The 22,857-nt window shown below is 35.3% G+C and overlaps 1 protein-coding gene across 4 annotated transcripts in view; it reads left to right on the forward strand.

Annotated features, from left to right (window-relative positions):
• EPHA7 (EPH receptor A7) overlaps positions 1-22,857 on the forward strand; it is a 213,485-nt gene that overhangs the window by 153,092 nt on the left and 37,536 nt on the right. For all 4 annotated transcript variants that reach the window (XM_005684669.3, XM_013966476.2, XM_005684668.3 and 1 more), the window contains exon 6: positions 21,722-21,846. In XM_005684669.3, the coding sequence (XP_005684726.1) occupies positions 21,722-21,846 (125 nt within the window). The remainder of the gene's footprint in view (positions 1-21,721; positions 21,847-22,857) is intronic.

A 22,857-nucleotide genomic window follows, 5' to 3' on the forward strand; every position in this document is an offset into this window, starting at 1 on the left:
TAATTTATTTAGTAAATATCATTCTTACATTAGAATTTGCATGGATTGTTTCACATTATATAGAGCATTTATCAAGTCATGTTCTCTATTAACACAAATAACAAAAAAAAACCAAATAGGGTATAAAATTGATTAAGTTAGTACATCTCTGTACCTGAGACCTGAATATAGTATATCCCTGTGGATCCAAAGTAAAATACTCAAGGTTTCAAATATATTGTATTTGGAATATTTATATTACAGGATACCAGTTTGCATTAGAAGAAAGTAATGTCAATGAACTGAATAGAAATATTTCTACTCATGCCATTTTGTAAAGTCAATTTGGCATGTTTATTTTTCCTTTAATTTCTTTCTTTCTTAGTATTAACATTTATTGAACGATTGCTAGTTGCTAAACATTGTGTATGTGATTCATATTTATTATCTATTAAAATCTCTGTGGTACCCTTACCATTTCAGTTTTGCAGATGAAAAATTATGTGCTTTGGAGCAGTTTAGCAACTTGACCAAAATAACATAACAGAGCTTGGATCAAATATTTTCTGCATAACTTCAAAGCTTGTGAAAGTTGAGTAGGGGGCACATCTTTATTAACATATTTTCCATTTATCCTAATTACCCATTTATAAAAACAAAACAATGCCCAATCATATGTTTGGTGAGGGTAGGAGTTAATTTAAAGCATGAGAAATCAAATTCAGACAGATTTGAAAATATTTTTCCTTCTAACTCTGGGGCATAATGAATTTACATGCCATTTGTGTGTGTGTGTCTGTGTTTATATATGTTTAAGTATGTGTATGCATGTCCTCAGTCTCCAGGTGTACCTTTGCACCTTACCTAAAGAATAATCTACAGTTTTTCCAATGGATTAATGGTCAGCTGCTAACAAATGGCTTCTTCTTCCTTGAACACATAATTTGGTAATCTGATACCAGAAAATTATTCCTTGTCTGTTATTTAGTGGTGAATTATTCTGCAAATACTTTATTTGGCCATGTTGTTAGATGCTTAATGGTAATTCATTTTTGTCTTTAACTTAAAAAACAAACAAACAAACAAAAAAACAGAATGCTGTTTGATTCAAATGTTCTTATTTTAAAATACCATAGAAGGAACTTTCCATTCAAAATGAATTCTTAATAAGTGCAAACTATACAGTATCCACCTTTCATATTTCATTAATATGTAACACAAAATATGTTACACAATTGCTTTTGTTTGTCATCCAAGCCAATTTACAGCAGAAATAAAGGATGTGTTCAGAAATATAAAGGAGTTTTCTAGAGAAGTGTACCACTGGTCAGATTTTATTACTGGACAAAAGAGAAATGTTCTCATTTTAAAGAGCAATTAAGCATTTGTTGGTCAGTGAATTGCAAATATTAAGTGAACATCAGCAGGTTAATGTTTGCCACAAAGACAATTAGAAGACATTTCAATATTATATTAATTGCTTGCAGTTGTATTTTTTGTTTTCTTTTGTTTTATGATGAGGAAAAATCAGATTTGTATTAACCAGGAAGTAGAATTACCTTAAATGGGTTATTCATATGATTTTCCTAATCATAATATATCAGGTCACTGAGCATTCTGAAGAGCCTTGCTCTGGCACTGAGTGAGCTAAGGCTGTTATGTGAATGTGTAATGGAGGGTGCTCAGAACCCTGCATTGCTTCACTTCTCAGGAAACAGAAGTTGATGTTGAGCCTTGGTGCTAGTTTGTGTGTTTGTTGTTGTTGTTGTTGTTGTTCAGTGGTGTCTGACCCTTTGCGACCCCATGACTGCAGCATGCCAGGCTCCCCGTCCTTCACCAAGTAATCTGGGTGATCTATATGTGTGAGTAATCTATTGATTTAAGGCAAAATTTATCTAAAACTGAGTAACCTAAAACCAAGAGAGAGAGAGGAGAGAAAGAAAAGAATAAATAAATTTTTTTCTGTTTCAGAGGAAAATTTTAGGTCATAATTTTGTTATCAGAGTTTTGTAAGCAAAATGAACTATGAGGACGTTAGTCTCTCAAAATTAGACCTGACAAATTGACTCTCAGAGTTGAAGAGACATCTAATACTATTTCTCTTGTACTAGTGTTTGACTAGAAACTGAAGAGGTATCAATTGCATACCTTTATTAAATGTGGAGTTTATTTTTGAAAGAATATGCACCAATAAAATTTCTGAGATTGCCATAAAGCAATGAGAAATACCTTTAATGTATGAGTCATTTATTTCAAAATGCTATTCTGTGGTTAGTACATTTGCAAATAAGTAGCAATAAAATTATCAACATATTGGTCATAAAGTGCTTTTAATTATAGATATGAAAAGTTTATATATGAATATAGTTATATATGTCTGTATATGTATCACATGTTCATTTATAGGATATATGACTTTATTAGATACTGTAGATGAAGAACTATAGTATTTTCTTATATGAAAAATTACTTAGAATATTAATATATTTTATATATTACATAAATGTATATCAATTTGAATAAAAATAATTTGTTTTTTTATAATTTGAGAACATTTTGCTTTTTTATCCCAAATGGTCTAAGGCCAGGATAACAGGTATTAACTAAAATCCTTCATGATAATGATCATTTAAATAAAAATTTGGGGAATTGAAGCTAATATTTTGATGGCTTTGTTTTATTAACAAGTATATTATATATAACCCAAATTGTGTATATCCTATGACTTTATGTATATATCTTCCTAATCCTGTGCAGACACACAGAACAAGACATAATGAGGGAACTTGATTGCACTGGAAACATTTTAATAAAACAAAATAACACTCATAATACCATAAGCAAAATTATGCTTATTTGAATAAGTAGTTTGAATGTATTGATATTAAAATTTATCTTACTGATATATTGAAAAATACCAAAAATTAATCACCAACTTTTAAGTTGCTCTAGTATAGGATGGTTTCACGAATATCTTTCTTTCTTTTTTTTTAATCATTTTACATTCTGTGATGTCTCTTGCTTAGAGAATTGCAATAGGCATGGCAAGTAGTAGTCAAAAAAAAAAATCTTAAGTACGTATTTAACTTTGCAAAGTTCTGCAAGGTATTTTAACATTTTAATTTGAGAGAATAATTAACCTAGAACAAAGGAAAAAACAGATTTGCATCCTAGAGGAGATTTTTAGATAATTATGAACTATAATTTGTTCCTTAAAGCTGAACTTAACATGTACCTAAAGGCTGGCAACTACAATAAACAGTGGGGACATTTTGTTGTCAAAGCCAAGCATGTTCTCCCAGCCTTATGGAGCATACAGTCTGGTAGGGGAAACAGATATTCATCAAATAATTATACAAACATATGTCAATTTCCAGCTCTGAAGTGCTGTAAAGGGAAATTTTTAATTCCGTGCATGCAAAGTTGCTTCAGTCCTGTCCGACTCTGTGTGACCCTATGGGCTCCTCTGTCCATGGGATTCTCCAGGCTAGAATACTGGAGTAGGTTGCCATTTCCTCCTCCAGGGGATCTTCCCAACCAAGGGTTCAAACCAGATTCTTTACCACTAGTGCCACCTGGGAATGAGCATACAAAATAGGTTGGGTTGTATTCAGTCAGAGAAGTTGGAAAAGATACTCTAAGAGGAGCAGTCAGAATGAGGTTTATCTGCGTGTGAATGGGATTTGTCACAGCTGAAGAACAAAGGTATAGGATGTCCAGAATGTGGGGATGTTTATACATGGTGAGGCTGGAAAGTTGGAGGTCAAACAGTAAGTTATGTTAGCTTTGATCCTTATTCTAAAGTCATGGAAAGCCCATTTTTAACAGCTTTCATTAGACATAATTTGCATAGTATAAAATTCACCCCTTTCAAGTATATCATTCAATGGTTTTTGGTAAATGTAAAGAGTTGTGTAATCATCATTACAATAAAATATTAAAGTATTACCATTACCTTAGTAAGATAACGCCTGCCCATTTCTGGTCTATCCCCATTCCTACCCCTAGACCTAGCCAACTACTAATCTAATTTTTGTCTCTATAGGGATGTCTTTCTAAACATTTTATATAAATAGAGTCATACAATGTTGGTCTTATGCATCTGAGTCTTTCAGTTAGCATAATTTTTTGAGGATCATTCATGTTGTACCATATAGCGAGTCCATTCATTTTTATGGAATGAATATATACTGTTCCCTAGTATATATTTCCCTCGTATAGTATTTCATTAGTCAACAGTTGATGGATCTTCAGGTTATTTCCACTTTTGGGGCTGCATGAACAAAATTCCTATAAACATTCTTGTTTAAGTCTTCATGTGGATCTATGTTTTCATTTCTCCAGAGTAGACTACTAAGAGTTTAATTACTGTGTTATATGGTAACTTTATATTTAACTGTTTAAAAATTTGCCAAACTGCTTTTGAAAATGGCTGTTATATTTTACATTTTCCACCAACAACATATGAGAGTGCTGGTTTTTCCACATCCTTGCTAAGACTTGTTATTACTTGTCTTGTTGGTTGTAACCATTCAAGTTGGTATCAAGAAGTATTTTAATATGGTTTCAATTTGCATTTCTTTAATGACTAATGAACATAAGCATCTTTTTATACAACCTTCCAGAAATTTGACTATTGCTTGAGGAAAAAGGGCTTGCAAAGGAAACAAAGGAATTAACCACACAGATAGAGAAAACTAGAATAATGTGTCTTGGGAGCCAAGGATAAAATGAGAAAAAGTTAACAATATTAATGTTGTTGAGAACACAAGAAAGATGAGGATTGAGAAAAGTACTTCCATGTGGTTAGACTGAGGCCATTGGTGGCGTATACAAACAGCAGGATGGAATGGAGTAGACTAAAGCCAGACTGAAGAAGGTTGGAGCATGAAAGAGTTTTAAAGAAAGGGAAAAAAAGAATTTAGACAACTTTTTGGCACATTCAGCTATAAAGGGAAGAAGAGCAATTCTCTGGGAGATGGACAGGGGTATAGGTTTGAGAAGTAATTTAATTTTCACAGGGAAAACCTGTAAAATCTATTAGGCCAAATCCAATAAAGAGGAAGTGATTGCTTACATAAAAGAGAAAGGTTAACTGATATGTGATAAATGTATCCGTGTACTTAGCATGTACTAAGTGGCTAAAATATGCATGGTGGTATGTTCCTTGCTAGTACTGTCAATCAATTTGAGACTCTATTTCACATAGGAATTTCTCATGTCAAATGGTTAAATGAAATAATATCATTTAAAGGTGTTCTTACAAGATGTTCTCTGTTAGTTAACGTGCTATTCATGATGTCTAATAAATGGTTTCTCTCCAAAGAAAAAATGTTTAAATCACCTGATACGACCTTTTCAGACCTGGCTGTTGTACTCTTCAGGTTTTCTACAACTGTCTGGTCCTTACAAGAAAAAGCCTTACCTCAAGTAACTCCCTGATACATCCAAACAAGGAAAATAAAAATTTTTTCTCACTTTACTCTTGTGCGCGGGAATGCTAAGTTGCTTCATTCGTGTACAACTCTTTGCAAACCTATGGAATACTGCGTGCCAGACTATTCTGTCCACGGCATTCTCTGGGTAAGAATATTGGAGTGAGTTGCCATTTCCTACTCTAGGGGATCTTTCCAACCCAGGAGCTGAACCCAGGTCTCTTAAGTTCTCCGGCATTGACAGGCAGGTTCTTTATCACTAGTGCTACCTGGAAAGCCCACCTTACCTTTAAATTTGGCTAATAAAGATTTAGTGATATCCTAAATATCTCTCTAAGTCCCAGTTTACATAACCTTCTTTTTTTATGCATCATCTCATGCCTTCAGTTAGGAATCTGAATCACTTTCCTTGATCTGTTCTGTTCTATATTCAGAAGAGAAATTAATTGAGGAGGCTGGAAGGATAGGAATCAAGTTAAATGATTGATCTCCCTTTCTCTTGCTATTGGGAATACAAAGCTGGCAGACATCTCTAGTTTCCTCCCTATTATCAAGTCCTTTCTTCTTATTTACTATCCTTTTTATTTAGAACAGCAGTATACCCTGTTTAATTATAGAAATCTATGTCCAACCTAGGAAAGAAGATTCATAAGACATAAACAAAAGATTGCTAGAGCTTGCTGAAAAAGTTGCTTTTCCTTATTTAGACCTTGAGCATTCCACACTGCCTTTTCATTGCATGCCTGCAACCTGGATGTTACTGCCTTAGTAGCAGCAACCTTAACACATTGCAACATTGAGGGAAAGGCTAGGAGAATCTCTTTCCATCCTTGAGCCACTGAACCCAATATAGCAACAGCCTATCTGTGAAGTATATTCATTTTTTGAATGAGAAAAATAAAGAAAAAAAAAACAGTTAAATCACTGTTTGTGAGGGTTTTCTTACTTGCAACCAAACAAGCTGTAACTTAGAAGTGAGCAAATTTTCTGAATGGGACCAGATAATAAAAATTTCATGCTTTATAGGCCATATTTTCTGTTATAATTCCAAACCTCTTGTATTTTAGCACAAATAGCACCCATAAACCATATGTAAGCAGGTAGATGCAGTTGTATTCTAGTGAAATTTTACTTGTAAAAACAGGTAACTAGCCAGATTCGGCCCTGGGCCATAGACTCCTGCTCTAACTGATAAGAGGGTGAAGCTAGGAACTTTATTGTCCTGTGCTTGAGTTCTAGTTAGTCATTGAGAAGGAATAGTGGCAGGAGACTGTTTAGGAATGAAGTCAAATCTCCATATATGACAGATGAGGGCAGCGGCAGAAGCTAAGCAAATATTGATCAGTTTCTGTTTCTGGCTAAGAGACATCAGTATTTTAGGATGATTCTGGAAAATTTTGATTCCTATATTGAAGTATCTATATTCAGTGGTAATCAGAATATAGATGGGCATTTGATAAAAATGGGCAAAACCATTTTCTATTTTGCATATTCACTAGATTAAAGCAGAATTATTTTTAACTTGTTTTCTATACAAATGTGCAATATTTTAGCAACATTCTGGGTCAAAGGTGTTTGTTGGCTATCTTGGCAATTTAAATGCTATTTATGATACTGATTTCTATGGAAAATGAAGTCTAAATTGTAAACAACTAAACTACAAATTAACGTTTGAAACCAAGCTTATTGCTAAATTGGTAAATCTCCCTATATATAGTTATTCATTATAAACCAGATTTTCCCAGTGCATAAAAGTGACTCTTTGAGTATTAATTGGCTGCTTTAAGAAACTGCATTAATTTTGTTTTGGTACAAAAATATTATTTACTGAATTAATGCCACATGGCACCATTGGCATTATACAGGTATAGGATATTTAATGCAGCTTTTATTTATGTGTAACTTCCTAGGCAGCAGCAACAACTTTGAAATACAAGCCACAATGCTAGTCGAAATGTATTTAACAGACTCTATTAAACTAAGTGCTTAGTTTGTAGTAGGTTCTTGAAATAAAGTAATAAATCTTGACTCGTGGTGAGAACTTATTATTAAGCAATATGAATCTCTTAAGTTTATGCACTTTGGAGATGAAATATATTCAGAGTACCTGGGGCATTTGGGATTATAACATTTTTTAATTGCACATTTTAGGCGAGATAATTTTAGTGAGTTTCGAGACACTTTAGGTTTCCTTCTTTTTCTGCCCTTCCACCTCCTCCATCTTCTCTTCCTCTTCTTCCTTTCACTTTCTTCTTCTTCCTTTCTTCTTTCCCTTCTTGAATAATCAAACTTTGAATGGAGAATTAAAATCGAATGAGTTGTAAGGAGTGCTAGAGTGATGATTTCTGGAAAAAATGTAAAAAAAAGTGACAGACAAAACCACTAATGAGGAACAATAGCTGCAAAACCAATATTGTTAGATAATATTTAAGAAAATATATTGATTTGGATACATGTTAGTTTTAGGCCTAGAAAGACACAGGCAGAAAAAAATAAACTGTATAGTGGAAAAGTATGAAATTGATGGCAGCCAGAATATAATGACATTTGCTGTTCTCTTTTAACTATTATCAAGAACTTGGGATAGAGTAAAAGAATGGTGTTTAATAGGAAACTGTCATACTTACTTTTGCTGTATTCTATTTTGTATTGTATCACTTTAACACATGCATACCTCTTTGTAAACAGATTTACCCTCAATTAGAAATATGAATTTCAAGTATAAATGATTTTTTAAATATTTTAAATGTATTTATTAAAAGTAATTCATAGATGCACATTGTTTATCTATACTTTGATATATTTATACATGGGCTTCCCTGGAATCTCAGTGGTAAAGAATCTGCCTGCTAATGCCAGAGACATGGTTCCTATCTCTAGGTTGGGAAAGTTCCCTGGAGTAGGAAATGGCAACCTACTCCAGTATTCTTGCCTGGAGAATCCCATGGACAGATTTAGTCCATGGTGTTGCAAGAAGAGTCAGACACAACTTAGCAACTAAACAACAACAATATTCATACATAAACACTCATATATGTGAAACAAACATTTTATGAAACTGTATCACTCAGTAGAGAACTCAGTTTTTATGGTTTCATTTTTGGAAATTTTGGTTGTAACACATTATACTCATTTTTTAATAATGAGAAATGGTGCTATACTGGAAAAGGATTTGGGGATTAAAAATTCAGTGTGGTCACACTATAAGTACACAGTTGGCATTCAGTAATGTAAATTTTATTCTAATGGAAAAATATGATTTATTCTGCATTTATATTATTAATGCACTGCTTTAAGGCAAATCTCACATCTCCTCTTTATTTAATATTCTTTCTATTGACAATGTCCCTCTTAAACAACCTACATGTTATTTAAATAAATGTTATAATGCCTGTGAAAAGTAAACTGAATCTTCAGATTTCCAGAATGTTATTATAATGTACAGAACAATATTTTAAATATTATGTACCTATTTAGGAAGAGGAACAAATGAGCTTGCTTAGCCACATAATTATATATGTAAATATTAGTATATATTATAAGAATAATTTATATAGTTTCATTAATATATATAATTTTTGTCATATTGTAAGGAAATAAAGTTATAGCATATCAAATAAAAAATAATTCAGAAGTCTATTTTTAATATAAACTAAAAGAAAGTATATTCATGTTATAAAGAATATAAATAGATGGATGTGAAAATTATAATTAAAGATACCCATGACACAAAGATTTGTAGTATATTAATGTTTCAAAAATCACTGGCTGTCATTATAATATTTCTGTCATTAAAATACAATGTTATTCTCTATTTATAATAAAACATATTCCAAGGTCAAAGAAAATGTACACAACCGAAAAGATTATTCTGTTGACCCGTAAAGGAGGTTTTGGCCATTAACAAATGTGTATACATACATGCCCATATATTTTATTCTGTTTAAGCATTTATTTTCATTATCGAAATGGTCTCCTGTAGGCTATAGCTATCCCATGCTTTCTTATAAATCATTTTTATAACTAGTTCATCATTAAAATAAGAGTAGTCACATGGTTGACCTTATAAATAAGGTAGCTTTTAACTCTGGATTCATAGAAAATTAAAGATGGAGTCATATTACTTGATAGACCACAAGCAAAAGTATATGGATTTTTTTAAAGTAATCAAATTAATAGTTTCCCCACCACATAAAACAGAAGAGATTGCTTCATTTGTATTCTTCTTTCAACTTAATATATAATATTTTGAAAAGAACATGTGTTTGTCCTCTTTCCATTTTGTTAGTCATTTGATTGTTTTACAGTGATATGTTCCTTCTAAATGACTTAACCTCAATGTCTTTCTGTTTAGCTGGCATGTATAAAATAGAAAGTATAAATTATAGAAATTGGTCATTTCTAAATTACTGAAATTGAATAAAACCTGTCAATATTGAAAAACCTCACATTTGCCAGCATTTATTATAGACAATCCTGAAATTCCACGTTGAATTGACAGTTTATTTTCCTGCCAAAGTTTCAGAGCAATTGTTCTCAAACTTAGCTGTTCATCAGCTTCATCTGAGTAGCATTTGAAATAATTATGCCTGAATCTGACCCCAAGATCAGTATATTCTGGAATGGGTCCCAGGCATCAGTAAGTCTAACACAAACAAAATAAATGTAGAATAATAATATACACATATGTATATATTTCTTATCATGTCGCTGGAATGGTTTTAAACATTTAACATGTAATCATGTACTGATTTCCAGGACAGTTCTATTTATAAAGTATGTACTCTGATTATAGCTGTTTTAAAGCTGAGAAAACCGATGCTCAAGAAGTTTGGGTCATTATTCACGATTGCATAATTTGCAAATAAGTGCTGGAAACCAGGTGCACACCCGGTAGACTAACTCATAATCCCGTGCTCTTCACTCACTCTACTGCTTCACCACATTTCCTGACTTCCCGGAGCATCAGAATAACTGAGGAGATAAATAGCTATAAATTAATTGTTACATTGTGTAGTACTATCCACGAGGGAAATAGTGTTTTAGAAAAGAAAGATCTCTATTAGCTGAAGCAGATGAAGAATGATTCAACGAATTGTAACTTATTTGTGGAGGCCACCAGACAAAAAATCATGGGTCCAGTCTTGAACCTGGCTCTGTTACTATTTGCAATAGAAAGTTATCTCATGCAGATTATAGAAACAATATCAACATTCTTGATAATTAACTTATGTAGTTATACCAGTCAAATGGGCTTCCAGGTGGCACTAATGGTAAAGAATCTGCCTGCCAATGCAGGAGACGCAAGAAACCCATGTCCAATCCCTGGTCAGAAGATTCCCTAAAGTAGGAAATGCAAATGGCTCCAGTATTCTTGCCTGGAAAATTCCCTTGACAGAGGAACCTGGTGGGCTACAGTCCACAGGGCTGCAAAGAGTCAGATGCAACTGAATACACAGACTTATACCAATCAAACACTGAACTACAGATGTTTTTTTTGCAACAATGAAAGTTTTTATGTGTTTTACTCCTTACTGCCTCCCCATAATTTGCTAGCACTTGGTTCATATTTCATCTATGCTTTAAGTTGTGCATTCAAATTTTGCATATTCATGTTCTAAATTGTTTCTTACACTAAAATCTCCTTGAAACTGGGTCTTGTCAACCTTGTAGTCTGTAAAATAGTTTGTGCCATGCTTAGATGCTCAGTCATGTCCCGCTCTTTGTGACACTATGTACTATAGCCCACCAGGCTCCTCTGTCCATGGAGATTCTCCAGGCAAGAATATGAATGGATTGCTATGCCCTCTTCCAGGGGATCTTCCCAACCCAGGGATAGAACCTATGTCTTCTGCATTTCAAGTGGACTCTTTACTGCCTAAGCCACCAGCGTGGTAAACTCCATACAATACTTTGGTTATACTATAATCAGTAGTGAAAAAATTATATGTTAAATTTTAAAATTAATGAAACATCAGAAATCAATAAAAATATTATAGTGATCTTACCTTCTGGGCATTTTAGTGTAACAGTGAAGTGTACTTCAGACTAATGCTTATGTACTTTTAAAAGTCATTGCTACTAAAAATGCCAGTATGTGACAAGTAGCTTGCACCAGAAAGAACATGATCAAAGAACCTGTGAAGAAAAATAAATGCTGCTTCTTCTTTTTTTTTTTTAATGCTTCTTCTTTAAGAAAGTTCTGTTAAGAAAAAAATGTCACCTGAGCAAGAACAAAAAAATGCTTGCTGACTTAGGTGTCACCTGTCATATAACTTCATCATCTCCTCATAGGCCAAAGGTTTGCTTCTGCAATTGGAGTAGCCAGTCTGCACTTTGAGCGGCACTGTCTAAAACATTTTAAGTAATAGTAACTTTATTTAGCCCCAATTTTCTTTGATAAAGCAATGATTCTAAGTGAGTTTTAATAATGGCATGTTTTACCTATTCAATCCATATAACCTCACCTACCTCTTCTCACCTGCAGGCACTAAACCACTCTGAAATGTTTTATTCTCCTTAGATGATCCATATTAAATGCCAATTTGCCAGCAGTTTTATTGAAGTATAATTTATAAGAGAAAGAGATGGGAGGGGAACATGCTTATAAGTGTCTGGTCAAATATATCAATAGTACATCCGCAGACTGCTGGTTAAAGAGCAATGCATATCTGTACATGTTAAACGATACAAGTTATAAAGTATAGCACAAATGAAAACTATTAAGGTTCTGAACTATTAGAATGATATCATCCCTGTCTTCTAAAATGCATCCCCTAAGGGTCTTTTCATCATTATGGCCCCTCCTGGATTTTCAACTAACGTTAAGTGTGAGGCTTAACAGCTTTTCTGCTTCTAGTACCTGCTCTCAAGAAGTGCCAGCACCTAGAACTGTTGCAGTGTAGTTGAAAAAAGGCATGGGATTAGAATTTTAAAATATGATTCATTCCAAAATCTTCCCCTTTCTGAGTGGATGCTACTTAATTTCCATAACCCTCAGCTTTTCCATCAATAAAATAGAACAATGGTACCTACCTCACAGTTATAGTAGGGAAGAAAGGAGGTGATACATGGTGGCTACTGGAGATCAGAGGAGAAATAAATACAGAAAGAATGAAGGGATGGAGCCAAAGCAAAAACAATACCCAGTTGTGGATGTGACTGGTGATAGAAGTAAGATCCGATGCTGTAAAGAGCAATATTGCATAGGAACCTGGAATGTCAGGTCCATGAATCAAGGCAAATTGGAAATGGTCAAACAAGAGATGGCAAGAGTGAATGTCGACATTCTAGGAATCAGTGAACTAAAATGGACTGGAATGGGTGAATTTAACTCAGATGACCATTATATCTACTACTGTGGGCAGGAATCCCTTAGAAGAAATGGGAGTAGCCATCATGGACAACAAAAGAGTCCGAAATGCAGTACTTGGATGCAGTCTCAAAAATGACAGAATGAACTCTGTTTGTCTCCAAGGCAAACCATTCAATATCACAGTTATCCAAGTCTATGCCCCAACCAGTAATGCTGAAGAAGCTGAAGTTGAACAGTTTTATGAAGACCTACAAGATCTTTTAGAACTAACACCCAAAAAAGATGTCCTTTTCATTATTGGGGACTGGAATGCAAAAGTAGGAAGTCAAGAAACACCTGGAGTACCAGGCAAATTTGGCCTTGGTATGCGGAATGAAGCAGGGCAAAGACTAATAGAGTTTTGCCAAGAGAATGCACTGATCATAGCAAACACCCTCTTCCAACAACACAAGAGAAGACTCTACACATGGACATCACCAGATGGTTAACACCAAAATCAGATTGATTATACTCTATGCAGCCAAAGATGGAGAAGCTCTATACAGTCAACAAAAACAAGACCAGGAGCTGACTGTGGCTCAGATCATGAACGCCTTATTACCAAATTCAGACTTAAATTGAAGAAAGTAGGGAAAACTGCTAGACCATTCAGGTATGACCTAAATCAAATCCCTTATGATTATACAATGGAAGTGAGAAATAGATTTAAGGGCCTAGATCTGATAGATAGAGTGCCTGATGAACTATGGAATGAAGTTCATGACATTGTACAGGAGACAGGGATCAAGACCATCCCCATGGAAAAGAAATGCAGAAAAGCAAAATGGCTGTCTGGGGAGGCCTTACAAATAGCTGTGAAGAGAAGAGAGGCGAAAAGCAAAGGAGAAAAGGAAAGATATAGGCATCTAAATGCAGAGTTCCAAAGAATAGCAAGGAGAGATAAGAAAGCCTTCTTCAGCGATCAGTGCAAAGAAATAGAGGAAAATAACAGAATGGGAAAGACTAGAGATCTCTTCAAGAAAATTAGAGATACCAAGGGAACATTTCATGCAAAGATGGGCTCGAAAAAGGACAGAAATTGTCTGGACCTAACAGAAGCAGAAGATATTAAGAAGAGGTGGCAAGAATACACAGAAGAACTGTACAAAAAAGATCTTCATGACCCAGGTTGTCATGATGATGTGATCACTAATCTAGAACCAGACATCTTGGAATGTGAAGTCAATTGGGCCGTAGAAAGCATCACTACCAAGCTAGTGGAGGTGATGGAATTGCAGTTGAGCTGTTTCAAATCCTGAAATATGATGCTGTGAAGGTGCTGCACTCAATATGCCAGCAAATTTGGAAAACTCAGCAGTGGCCACAGGACTGGTAAAGGTCAGTTTTCATTCCAATCCCAAAGAAAGGCAATGCCAAAGAATGTTCAAACTACCACACAATTGCACTCATCTCACATGCTAGTAAAGTAATGCTCAAAATTCTCCAAGCCAGACTTCAGCAATACATGAACAGTGAACTCCCTGATGTTCAAGCTGGTTTTAGAAAAGACAGAGGAACCAGAGGAACCAGTTGGAATCAAATTGCCAACATCTGCTGGATCATGGAAAAAGCAAGAGTGTTCCAGAAAAACATCTATTTCTGCTTTATTGACTATGTCAAAGTCTTTGACTGTGTGGATCACAAGAAACTGTGGAAAATTCTGAAAGAGATGGGAATACCAGACCACCTGACCTGCCTCTTGAGAAATCTGTATGCAGGTCAGGAAGCAGCAGTTAGAACTGGACATGGAACAACAGACTGGTTCCAAATAGGAAAAGGAGTACGTCAAGGCTGTATATCGTCACCCTGTTTATTTAACTTCTATGCAGAGTACATCATGAGAAACGCTGGGCTGGAAGAAACACAAGCTGGAATCAAGATTGCCAGGAGAAATATCTATAACCTCAGATATGCAGATAACACCACCCTTATGGCAGAAAGTGAAGAGGAACTAAAAAGCCTCTTGCTGAAAGTGAAAGAAGAGAGTGAAAAAGTTAAACGAAGATCATGGCATCCAGTCCCATCACTTCATGGGAAATAGATGGGGAAACAGTGGAAACTGTGGCTGACTTTATTTTTTAGGGCTCCAGAATCACTGCAGATGGTGACTGCAGCCATGAAATTAAAAGATCCTTACTCCTTGGAAGAAAAGTTATGACCAACCTAGATAGCATATTCAAAAGAAGAGATATTACTTTGCCAACAAAGGTGCATCTAGTCAAGGCTATGGTTTTTCCTGTGTTCATGTATGGATGTGAGAGTTGGACTGTGAAGAAGGCTGAACGCCAAAGAATTGATGCTTTTGAACTGTGGTGTTGGAGAAGACTCTTGAGAGTCCCTTGGACTACAAGGAGATCCAACTAGTCCATTCTGAAAGAGATCAACCCTGGGATTTCTTTGGAAGGAATGATGCTAAAACTGAAACTCCAGTACTTTGGCCACCTCATGAGAAGACTTGACTCATTGGAAAAAAAACTCTGATGCTGGGAGGGATTGGGGGCAGGAGGAAAAGGGGACGACTCAGGATGAGATGGCTGGATGGCATCACAGACTCGATGGACGTGAGTCTGAGTGAACTCCGGGAGATGGTGATGAGCAGGGAGGCCTTGTGTGCTGTGATTTACGGGGTCGCAAAGAGTCGGACATGACTGAGCAACTGAACTGAACTGATGTGGGCTCATACCAACGATTGGGGAGATCTCCTGGAGGAGGGTATGGCAACCCTCTCCAATATTCTTGCCTGGAGAATTCCATGGACAGAGGAGCCTAGCAGGCCACAGTCCATAGCATCGCAAAGAGTCGGACACAACTGAACCACTAAGTACAGCAGAGTATAGCACAGCAAACTGTTTGTATAGAAATGCCACCATGCCCTGCATAGACTAAACACCACAGATTTATTGACTAGAACTGAACTCGTAAAAAATATTAACTGTTGATTGAAAACATAGGTGACATGTATGACTCAATGTCGAGACCTCCTTAGCCTCGCTGAATTGTCATATTAGATTGAAAGTGAAAGTTGCTCAGTTGTGGCCAGCTGTTTGTGACCCCATGGAGTATACACTCTATGGAATTCTCCAGAATACTGGAGTGGGTAGCCTTTTCCTTCTCCAGGGGATCTTTCCAACTCAGGATTGAACCCAGGTCACTGGCATTGCAGGCAGATTCTTTACCAGCTGAACCATATTAGGTTATAATTTAGTTATTCTTTTCGAGGTAGGACTGGTGTGAATGGTACACTTAGTTCTGGACAGCTGCCTAATTTGTGCCTACCTATTTTTATGGTAGTTTATTTTATTTTTGTTAATAGTTACAATTACATTATAATTCTTATGAAAATACAAATGCACCTAGAGTTAGAAATTAACTCCCTCATCAATTAATATTTTAGGCAGCACTTAACCACAGATGAGCAGAAGTCCAGTTTCATGTTTAGGACTAATGGCCATAGTAGCTTTCATGATAACCCTCAGGTCTTTGCCCTTTAAAGCATTTTAATAGAGAATTACTATTTTAATTAGTAATTAGGCTTACTAATTCCTACAGTAGTTAATTAAACATCCAAGTAATTGGTTACTAATCAGCTGATGACAGAAAAAGATTTATTTCCAGAAAGATGTATTAGTAGATCATTTTTATGAAGATGTTGACTGTTGCTTAAAGAACAAGGCTCTTTTTAGCTGAGGAGTGACTTGTTGTTCCTGTGAAGTGCTTTATTATCCTATTGGAATGATATTAACTTTATTCACTTGGCTGATGGGCTTCCCAGGTGGAGCTCATGGTAAAGAACCTGCCTGCCAATGTAGGAGGCATAAGAGAGTCATTCCCTGGGTCAGGCATATTCCCTGGAAGAGGGTATGGCAATCCACTCCAGTGCTCTTGCCTGGAGAATCCCCATGGTCAGAGGAGCCTGTAGGCTACAGTTCACAGGATCACAAAGAGTCAGACAAGACTAAAAAGACTGAGCATGCACGCACGCAATGGGAATCTAAAAAATGTCAATAGATGTAACAACTTTAGTTGTGTAGTAAAAGATTTCTACACAACTTCATACCTGTTGAAGTACTTGTTGACCCATCTTACCTGATTGTATTGTTTAGAAATACAAATATTATTTTCCACTCACCATTCTTTGCTGAAATTCATTGAGAGCATTTAAATGTAGTGAAAATGACAAGTATCAATAAATTACTTCTTTAAGTCCAAAATCAAATTTATGAGCTTCATTGAAGTTCTAATCACAAAAAGGAAGTTTCTTCCAAGTGTATAATGGAGATTTCTTTTCTATAAGATACGTTTTGAGTCCTAATCAAGATCAAAATTCCTTGACTCCATGTTATTTCAGTGTAAATTTTGATACGTCACACTAGTAAACTACCCTATCACTAAACTTTTTTCATCAACTTTGTTGAAATCCAGTCAGTCTATTTTTCCTTTACTGTGGATATTAATTTTCTACTGTTACCATACATAGTTACCACAGAAACTTAACAACACTCATTTCTTATCCCCAAGTTCTGTGGGTCAGAAGTCTGCACACAGTGGGACTGTGGGGCTCAGCTGGAGCCTCAACTGCCAGCCTAATAGACGGAAATCAAGTTATCAGATGGGTTCAGGGCTCACCTGAAGACTCTGGGGAAGATTCACCTCCAGTCTCATTGATGTTGTCAGAATTCCAAGTCTTTGTGCTTCTATCATGGTTTCTGTTTCTCTGCCTCTAAACACCTGTGGCATGACTTTGATCCTTAAAGACTGCCCTCATATCTTGTGTTTCCCATGTATCCCCTCCAGCAATGGCAGGTTGATTCCTTCTCATTCTTCACATCTCTTTGGCTTCCCCTTTTGCAACATCTGTCTAACCCTGGGTGGAAAAAATCTCTCTGTTCATAAAGGATAGTGTGATTAGGTTGGGCCCACTGGAAAAAGTCCAAGAAAATATCTTTATTGTATGGTCTATAACATTAATTATATCTGTAGTGTCCCTTTTGCCCAGTAATGTTGCAAATTTACATAGTCCAGAGATTACAGAGTATGAACATTGGAGTGCCATTGGCTGACTACATTATCTTTTAAAATTGTCTTTCTCCTCACTTTGTGCTAGGAAATGTTTCCATAAGTATATGTAAGCTTAATATTTTGGTGGGGGTCAGGGGGAAATAGAGCCCTTATAAGTACACAGATGGTGATGGTTTAAAAATGGCGAAGTTGGGTCTGACTCTTTGCAAATCCATGGACTGTAACCCTCCAGGCTCCTCCATCCATGGGATTTTCCAGGCAAGAATACTGGAGTGGGTTTCCATTTTCTTCTCCAGGGGATCTTCCCAACCCAGTCTTGGGTATTGAACCCAAGTCTCCTGCTTGGCAGGCAGATTCTTTACCACTTGGCCACCTGGGAAACCCTATAAGTACATTCCATCTTGTAATTTAAATATATTTTTTAGTACTTGGATTTTAATTGAAAATTGAGATCAAAGATCATGCATGAGTGCTTACATCTCAGAATCTCTAAAATATTGATTGGTTAGGGGTGTACATAAACCCACCATTCTTACTGATTGTTTTCAATTCAAAGACTTATACTAGCGATCCCATTGCCCACAAATTTACCTTTTGGCTTGTTATTCAACTTTTGCTTTTCTGTGGCATCAACTTTATCGACTTTGTTTTTATGCTGTTGAGATCTGCCACTTTAAAACACGGAAACCATTTCTGTATTTTCCAAGATCATCATTCACTGTCATTTTATAGACTCCAAATATGTCCCCAATAAGTCTTGAAAATAATTAAGGGCAAAATGTTCCATCTGTTCCTTCAGTTGAAATGAATTTTTATATTTGAACATTTCTAGAAACTGAGGTGAGAAATTAATCTCTTAATCATTTTTTAGAAATCCTACTACAAAGTCATGTTTAAAATCTTGCCTGTTTCCCTACATTTTCCAACGAAGGAAATTTATTATTGCTGTTTAATATTTATTAGCTTCACATTTATTCCAATTACAAAAGATTTGATTTCACTTTATTTTGAAAATTATAATTTAAATGTCATAATGCCATTTTGGTTCTTAAGTATGGATATAATTTGGTTAGTTGTATGCATATTCTTTTCAAAATGAACTTCAGGTTGTAGTTAATTGACTATTTTGGTGTAAGAGCATATTAGTGAAACTGTCACAGTGTGATTAATTTATCAGGTAAAATATATTAGCCATAGAAATCAATGTGTTTTAAGATTTCTTTCTTCAATTTTACTTCTGTGTATAACTTTATCTGAAAAGAATGACTGCTAGAATCTGATTAGCTTAGAGATAATTTTGTTTATAAACTGTACATCTTGTGAGATGTATATTCTCTATGCCTGAGATTTTGAAGCACAAGGGAAAATATTATCAATTTTTATGTACCAAAGTGTTGTATTTGAAGGACATAAGATAGGGAAAGATTTTTCTATCTTTCCTATCATGCAGTTTATCTATTCTCAAGGGCTATGTGCTAGTACTTCTGCCTCTGACTCTTAAATGTGTGACTTGATACAGTATCAGCAAGGGATAAATTTTTTAAAATATGAAATACACAGGAAATCAGGAGTATAGTCACTGACAGATATGACTCCTCATACAAAAGTACCATAGGCTTCAAAATACTATATATTTCAAGTACCTTTTGGGCATCTTTCCCCCTCAATCCTCAATTATCATCATTTTATTGGTAAATTCTTTGTCAGGGTGAAATAATGAGTATAATGTTAATGTATAACTTGCAGAAATCACATCTCATTCTGTGCTTATATCTTGCTACAACATGTCAGAGACTAAGTTAGGTACATTTATACCTCAAGTCTGCAGGATATGTTGCAGGATTCAGTGTCTAGTCTCCCTCATCTTATTGTTTAGTAATAGAAACGAAGCAAAATGCTTTATAGTTTGACTTACACTTCCAAATCACATGAAGCTACCTGTGTTCCTGAAAGAGACCTAGAAATTAGCCGTAACCAATTTCCATCTAACCTATTTCCAAATGGCACACATCATGCCATACACCTTGATGGGAGGCCCAGCAGCCTCACTGAGTAATTTACGTATGGACTATTGTAGTATTCTCACCTGTGCTGCATTCTGTTTTTTAACTGATAGAAAATAAAATACAGGTTTTATGGGGCTTCTCAGGTAAAAAGAACCAAGAAATGGCAATGGGACTCCTGGGTCGAGAAGATCCCCTGGAGGAGGGCATGGCAACCCACTCCAGTATTCTTGCCCGGACCATCCCATGGACAGAGAAGCCCGGTGGGCTATAGTCCACAGGGTCGCAAAGAGTCGGACACGACTGAAGCAATTTAGCATGCAGCACGCACAGATTTTATAAGTAGTTTTAAGTAAATTAGACTATTAGAGATTACTGGCTAAGTATCAATAAGACCTTATCTCACCACTAGTTGAGGTTTGTGTTTCCCAAGGCTGTGGTTTGGGGATGCAACTTCTTGAACCACATAGTTGCTGAGATGCTAAAAATGTTTTGGGTGGAGAGATAAATCACTTTAGAAACAAATATTTCTTCATTGCATATATTAAGATTTTAAAAGTCATGGGAAAAAAATAAGATTTCTTAATAGAAATTGGCTTTATTGGAAGCATATCAGAAACACAGTTAGTCTGTAAACACAGTATGTTGAGTACTTCAGCTGCATGCCGCTAAAGGGAAAGTTGTTCCACTTAATCTGCCCTAGTTATGCTTTTGTTAGTAATCTGAGAGGAAGTGGGAGTCATGCATCTTCCAGGTCCTTCCCTCAAAATCGCCAAGCCAGAAAGCAGTGACAAATGTTTTTTCTCGACATTGATATAAGAAAATATTAAGAAGTAGAAGAAACAAAATAAAGCCAAAGGGATAAACATCAGAAGCTTGCTTAAACAGCTTTAGCCCCATTTAATTGCTTTTCTGTCAGCAGGATTATTAACAATTTTGGACATCTGAAAATTAAATTAACAGCCTGAAAATATTTTACAGAATGAGATAGAGCATGATACATGAAACATAATGACCCCACTGAAATCCAGCCAAGCCAGTGTGACTACTCATTTAGACAGAGAAGACAACTAGTTAATCATCACTGAGCAAATTAGACAGAGCGAATTAGTTTCCTACATTCCACAGTCTTAGCTACCAACAAGAGTATATGCCACTAATTAGGTTGAAAGAATTCTAAGCATATTATTATCTGTATAGAAAGAAAAAGCAAAATTGTAGCTTGAATTACTTTTATTAAAGCTTGAAGCCTAGGTTACATAGGTATAAATTACATGTGCAAGCATTTGTGTGTGTGTATGTATGTGTTCACGCATACGTATTGATATTTAAGTAACAGAAGCCTTAGCATTTTCTTGCATCTTGACCTAATGAAGTATAAAATTTTTTCCAAGGTTAATTAGAATTCTTGGGAACACACTCACACACACACAGACACATACATGTCAAACATAAAACCATTTCTTTTAAAGTGTGATTCCTTTCATTAAAGATGAAAGTAGCCATTCCGTATACTTTACCTGGAACAGCATTAAATTATTTTTTCTTTAAAAAAGTGTATTGTCATTGTATATGAAATAAATATTTGGACTTAGTTTATCACTGGAGATCAATCTGAAATCATATTTTGTAGCCTTAATTAGCATTTATTTGCTTAATTGTCGTTCTCAACCCCATCGTTTCCATTTTTCACTAACTTGAACAATGCTATCTTCTGCTGTTTGCACTTTAATTTAAATTTCTATTAAGGTTTATGAACAGTAATAAGGTCCTGTTTGAATATTCATTAGCTTTTGAATTGTGAGCTATGAAAAGGTGCTTTCTTTTACCTTAATGAAACTGGCACAGCATGGGACTGATCAGTTGTGACACTTGATTTGAGGCATCCAGTGAATTTTCTCATTGTTTATTGACACATCTTGTCCAAACAGCTCCCTCGCAAGTGAGCGGAGTAATGAAGGAGAGAGTGCTGCAGCGGAGTGTGGAGCTCTCCTGGCAGGAACCCGAACATCCCAATGGAGTCATCACCGAATATGAAATCAAGTATTACGAGAAAGTAAGTGCTAAGAACTGCTGAAACGTACAACCATGTATGATGCTCGCTGTGTCTCATGTCATCCTACTGCACTGTCGACTAAAGCTGGTCATTATAATACCAACTGTTTGGAGCTGCTTCAAAATGGATAGTTGATGCTAGCCAATTTTAATAACCCTCTCCCTGAATCTCTGGCTCATTATTATAATGATGGTTTCTGTGAATTAAGTTTTTGTGTTACACCAGTGAAAATATTCCACTAGTAGTGTGTTTAGGAATTCAAATTTTGATATCTTAATTATTAGATATAGGATGTTTAGTACCACAGAAACCACAGAGCCCAATGTGTTTCTGAAAATGTTTCTTTGAGGTTATCTGTTTGAGCCCGTCATGACTTATTTTATGTATGTGGTTTCATTGATAATGATGGTGGCCTCAAATAATTTAGTAATTTGAAAAAAAAAAAGACTTTTCTGTAATAAATATGTAGTCAGGTGATTATATTTCATTCTGTTAAATTCCTCCTGAAGTTATACTAATCATGCTAGTGATGTCTATCATTTCTTTACACCCCTCTCTCCATGAAAAAGTAGTGTGGCTAAAACTCAAGTGCTGCTCCTTCAGTCCCCTGTAATGGCTAAATTTTAGTAAATAGGAATGTTAACTCCATGTTTGAGTTTATTTACTTCTGACCCATCTAGAGAAAGACAGAAAGACTGACACACCCCTGTTCACAAATATTCTAGTCTCCCTCTCAAAGAAAACCTGATTCAAGGTTTGAAACATGGAATTATTATTATTGCTAGTAGTAATAGTAATAGTGCATTATTGTTATTATTGACTTAATTAGCTAAAGTACTCTAATATACATAACCGTTTTAACCATTTAGATAAAATTTCATAATAGAAACATGAAACTCTGTAAATATTTGGGGACTGAATTGACTTGATTGAATCATTTAAATGCAGACAGTGCTAACCCTTGGCAATGGATACTTGTTTTTCACTTTAATGGAGAAACAGAGTTTTTAA

Source organism: Capra hircus, chromosome 9 (genome assembly GCF_001704415.2).
Source record: "Capra hircus breed San Clemente chromosome 9, ASM170441v1, whole genome shotgun sequence".
Classification (NCBI taxonomy): Eukaryota; Metazoa; Chordata; class Mammalia; order Artiodactyla; family Bovidae; genus Capra; species Capra hircus.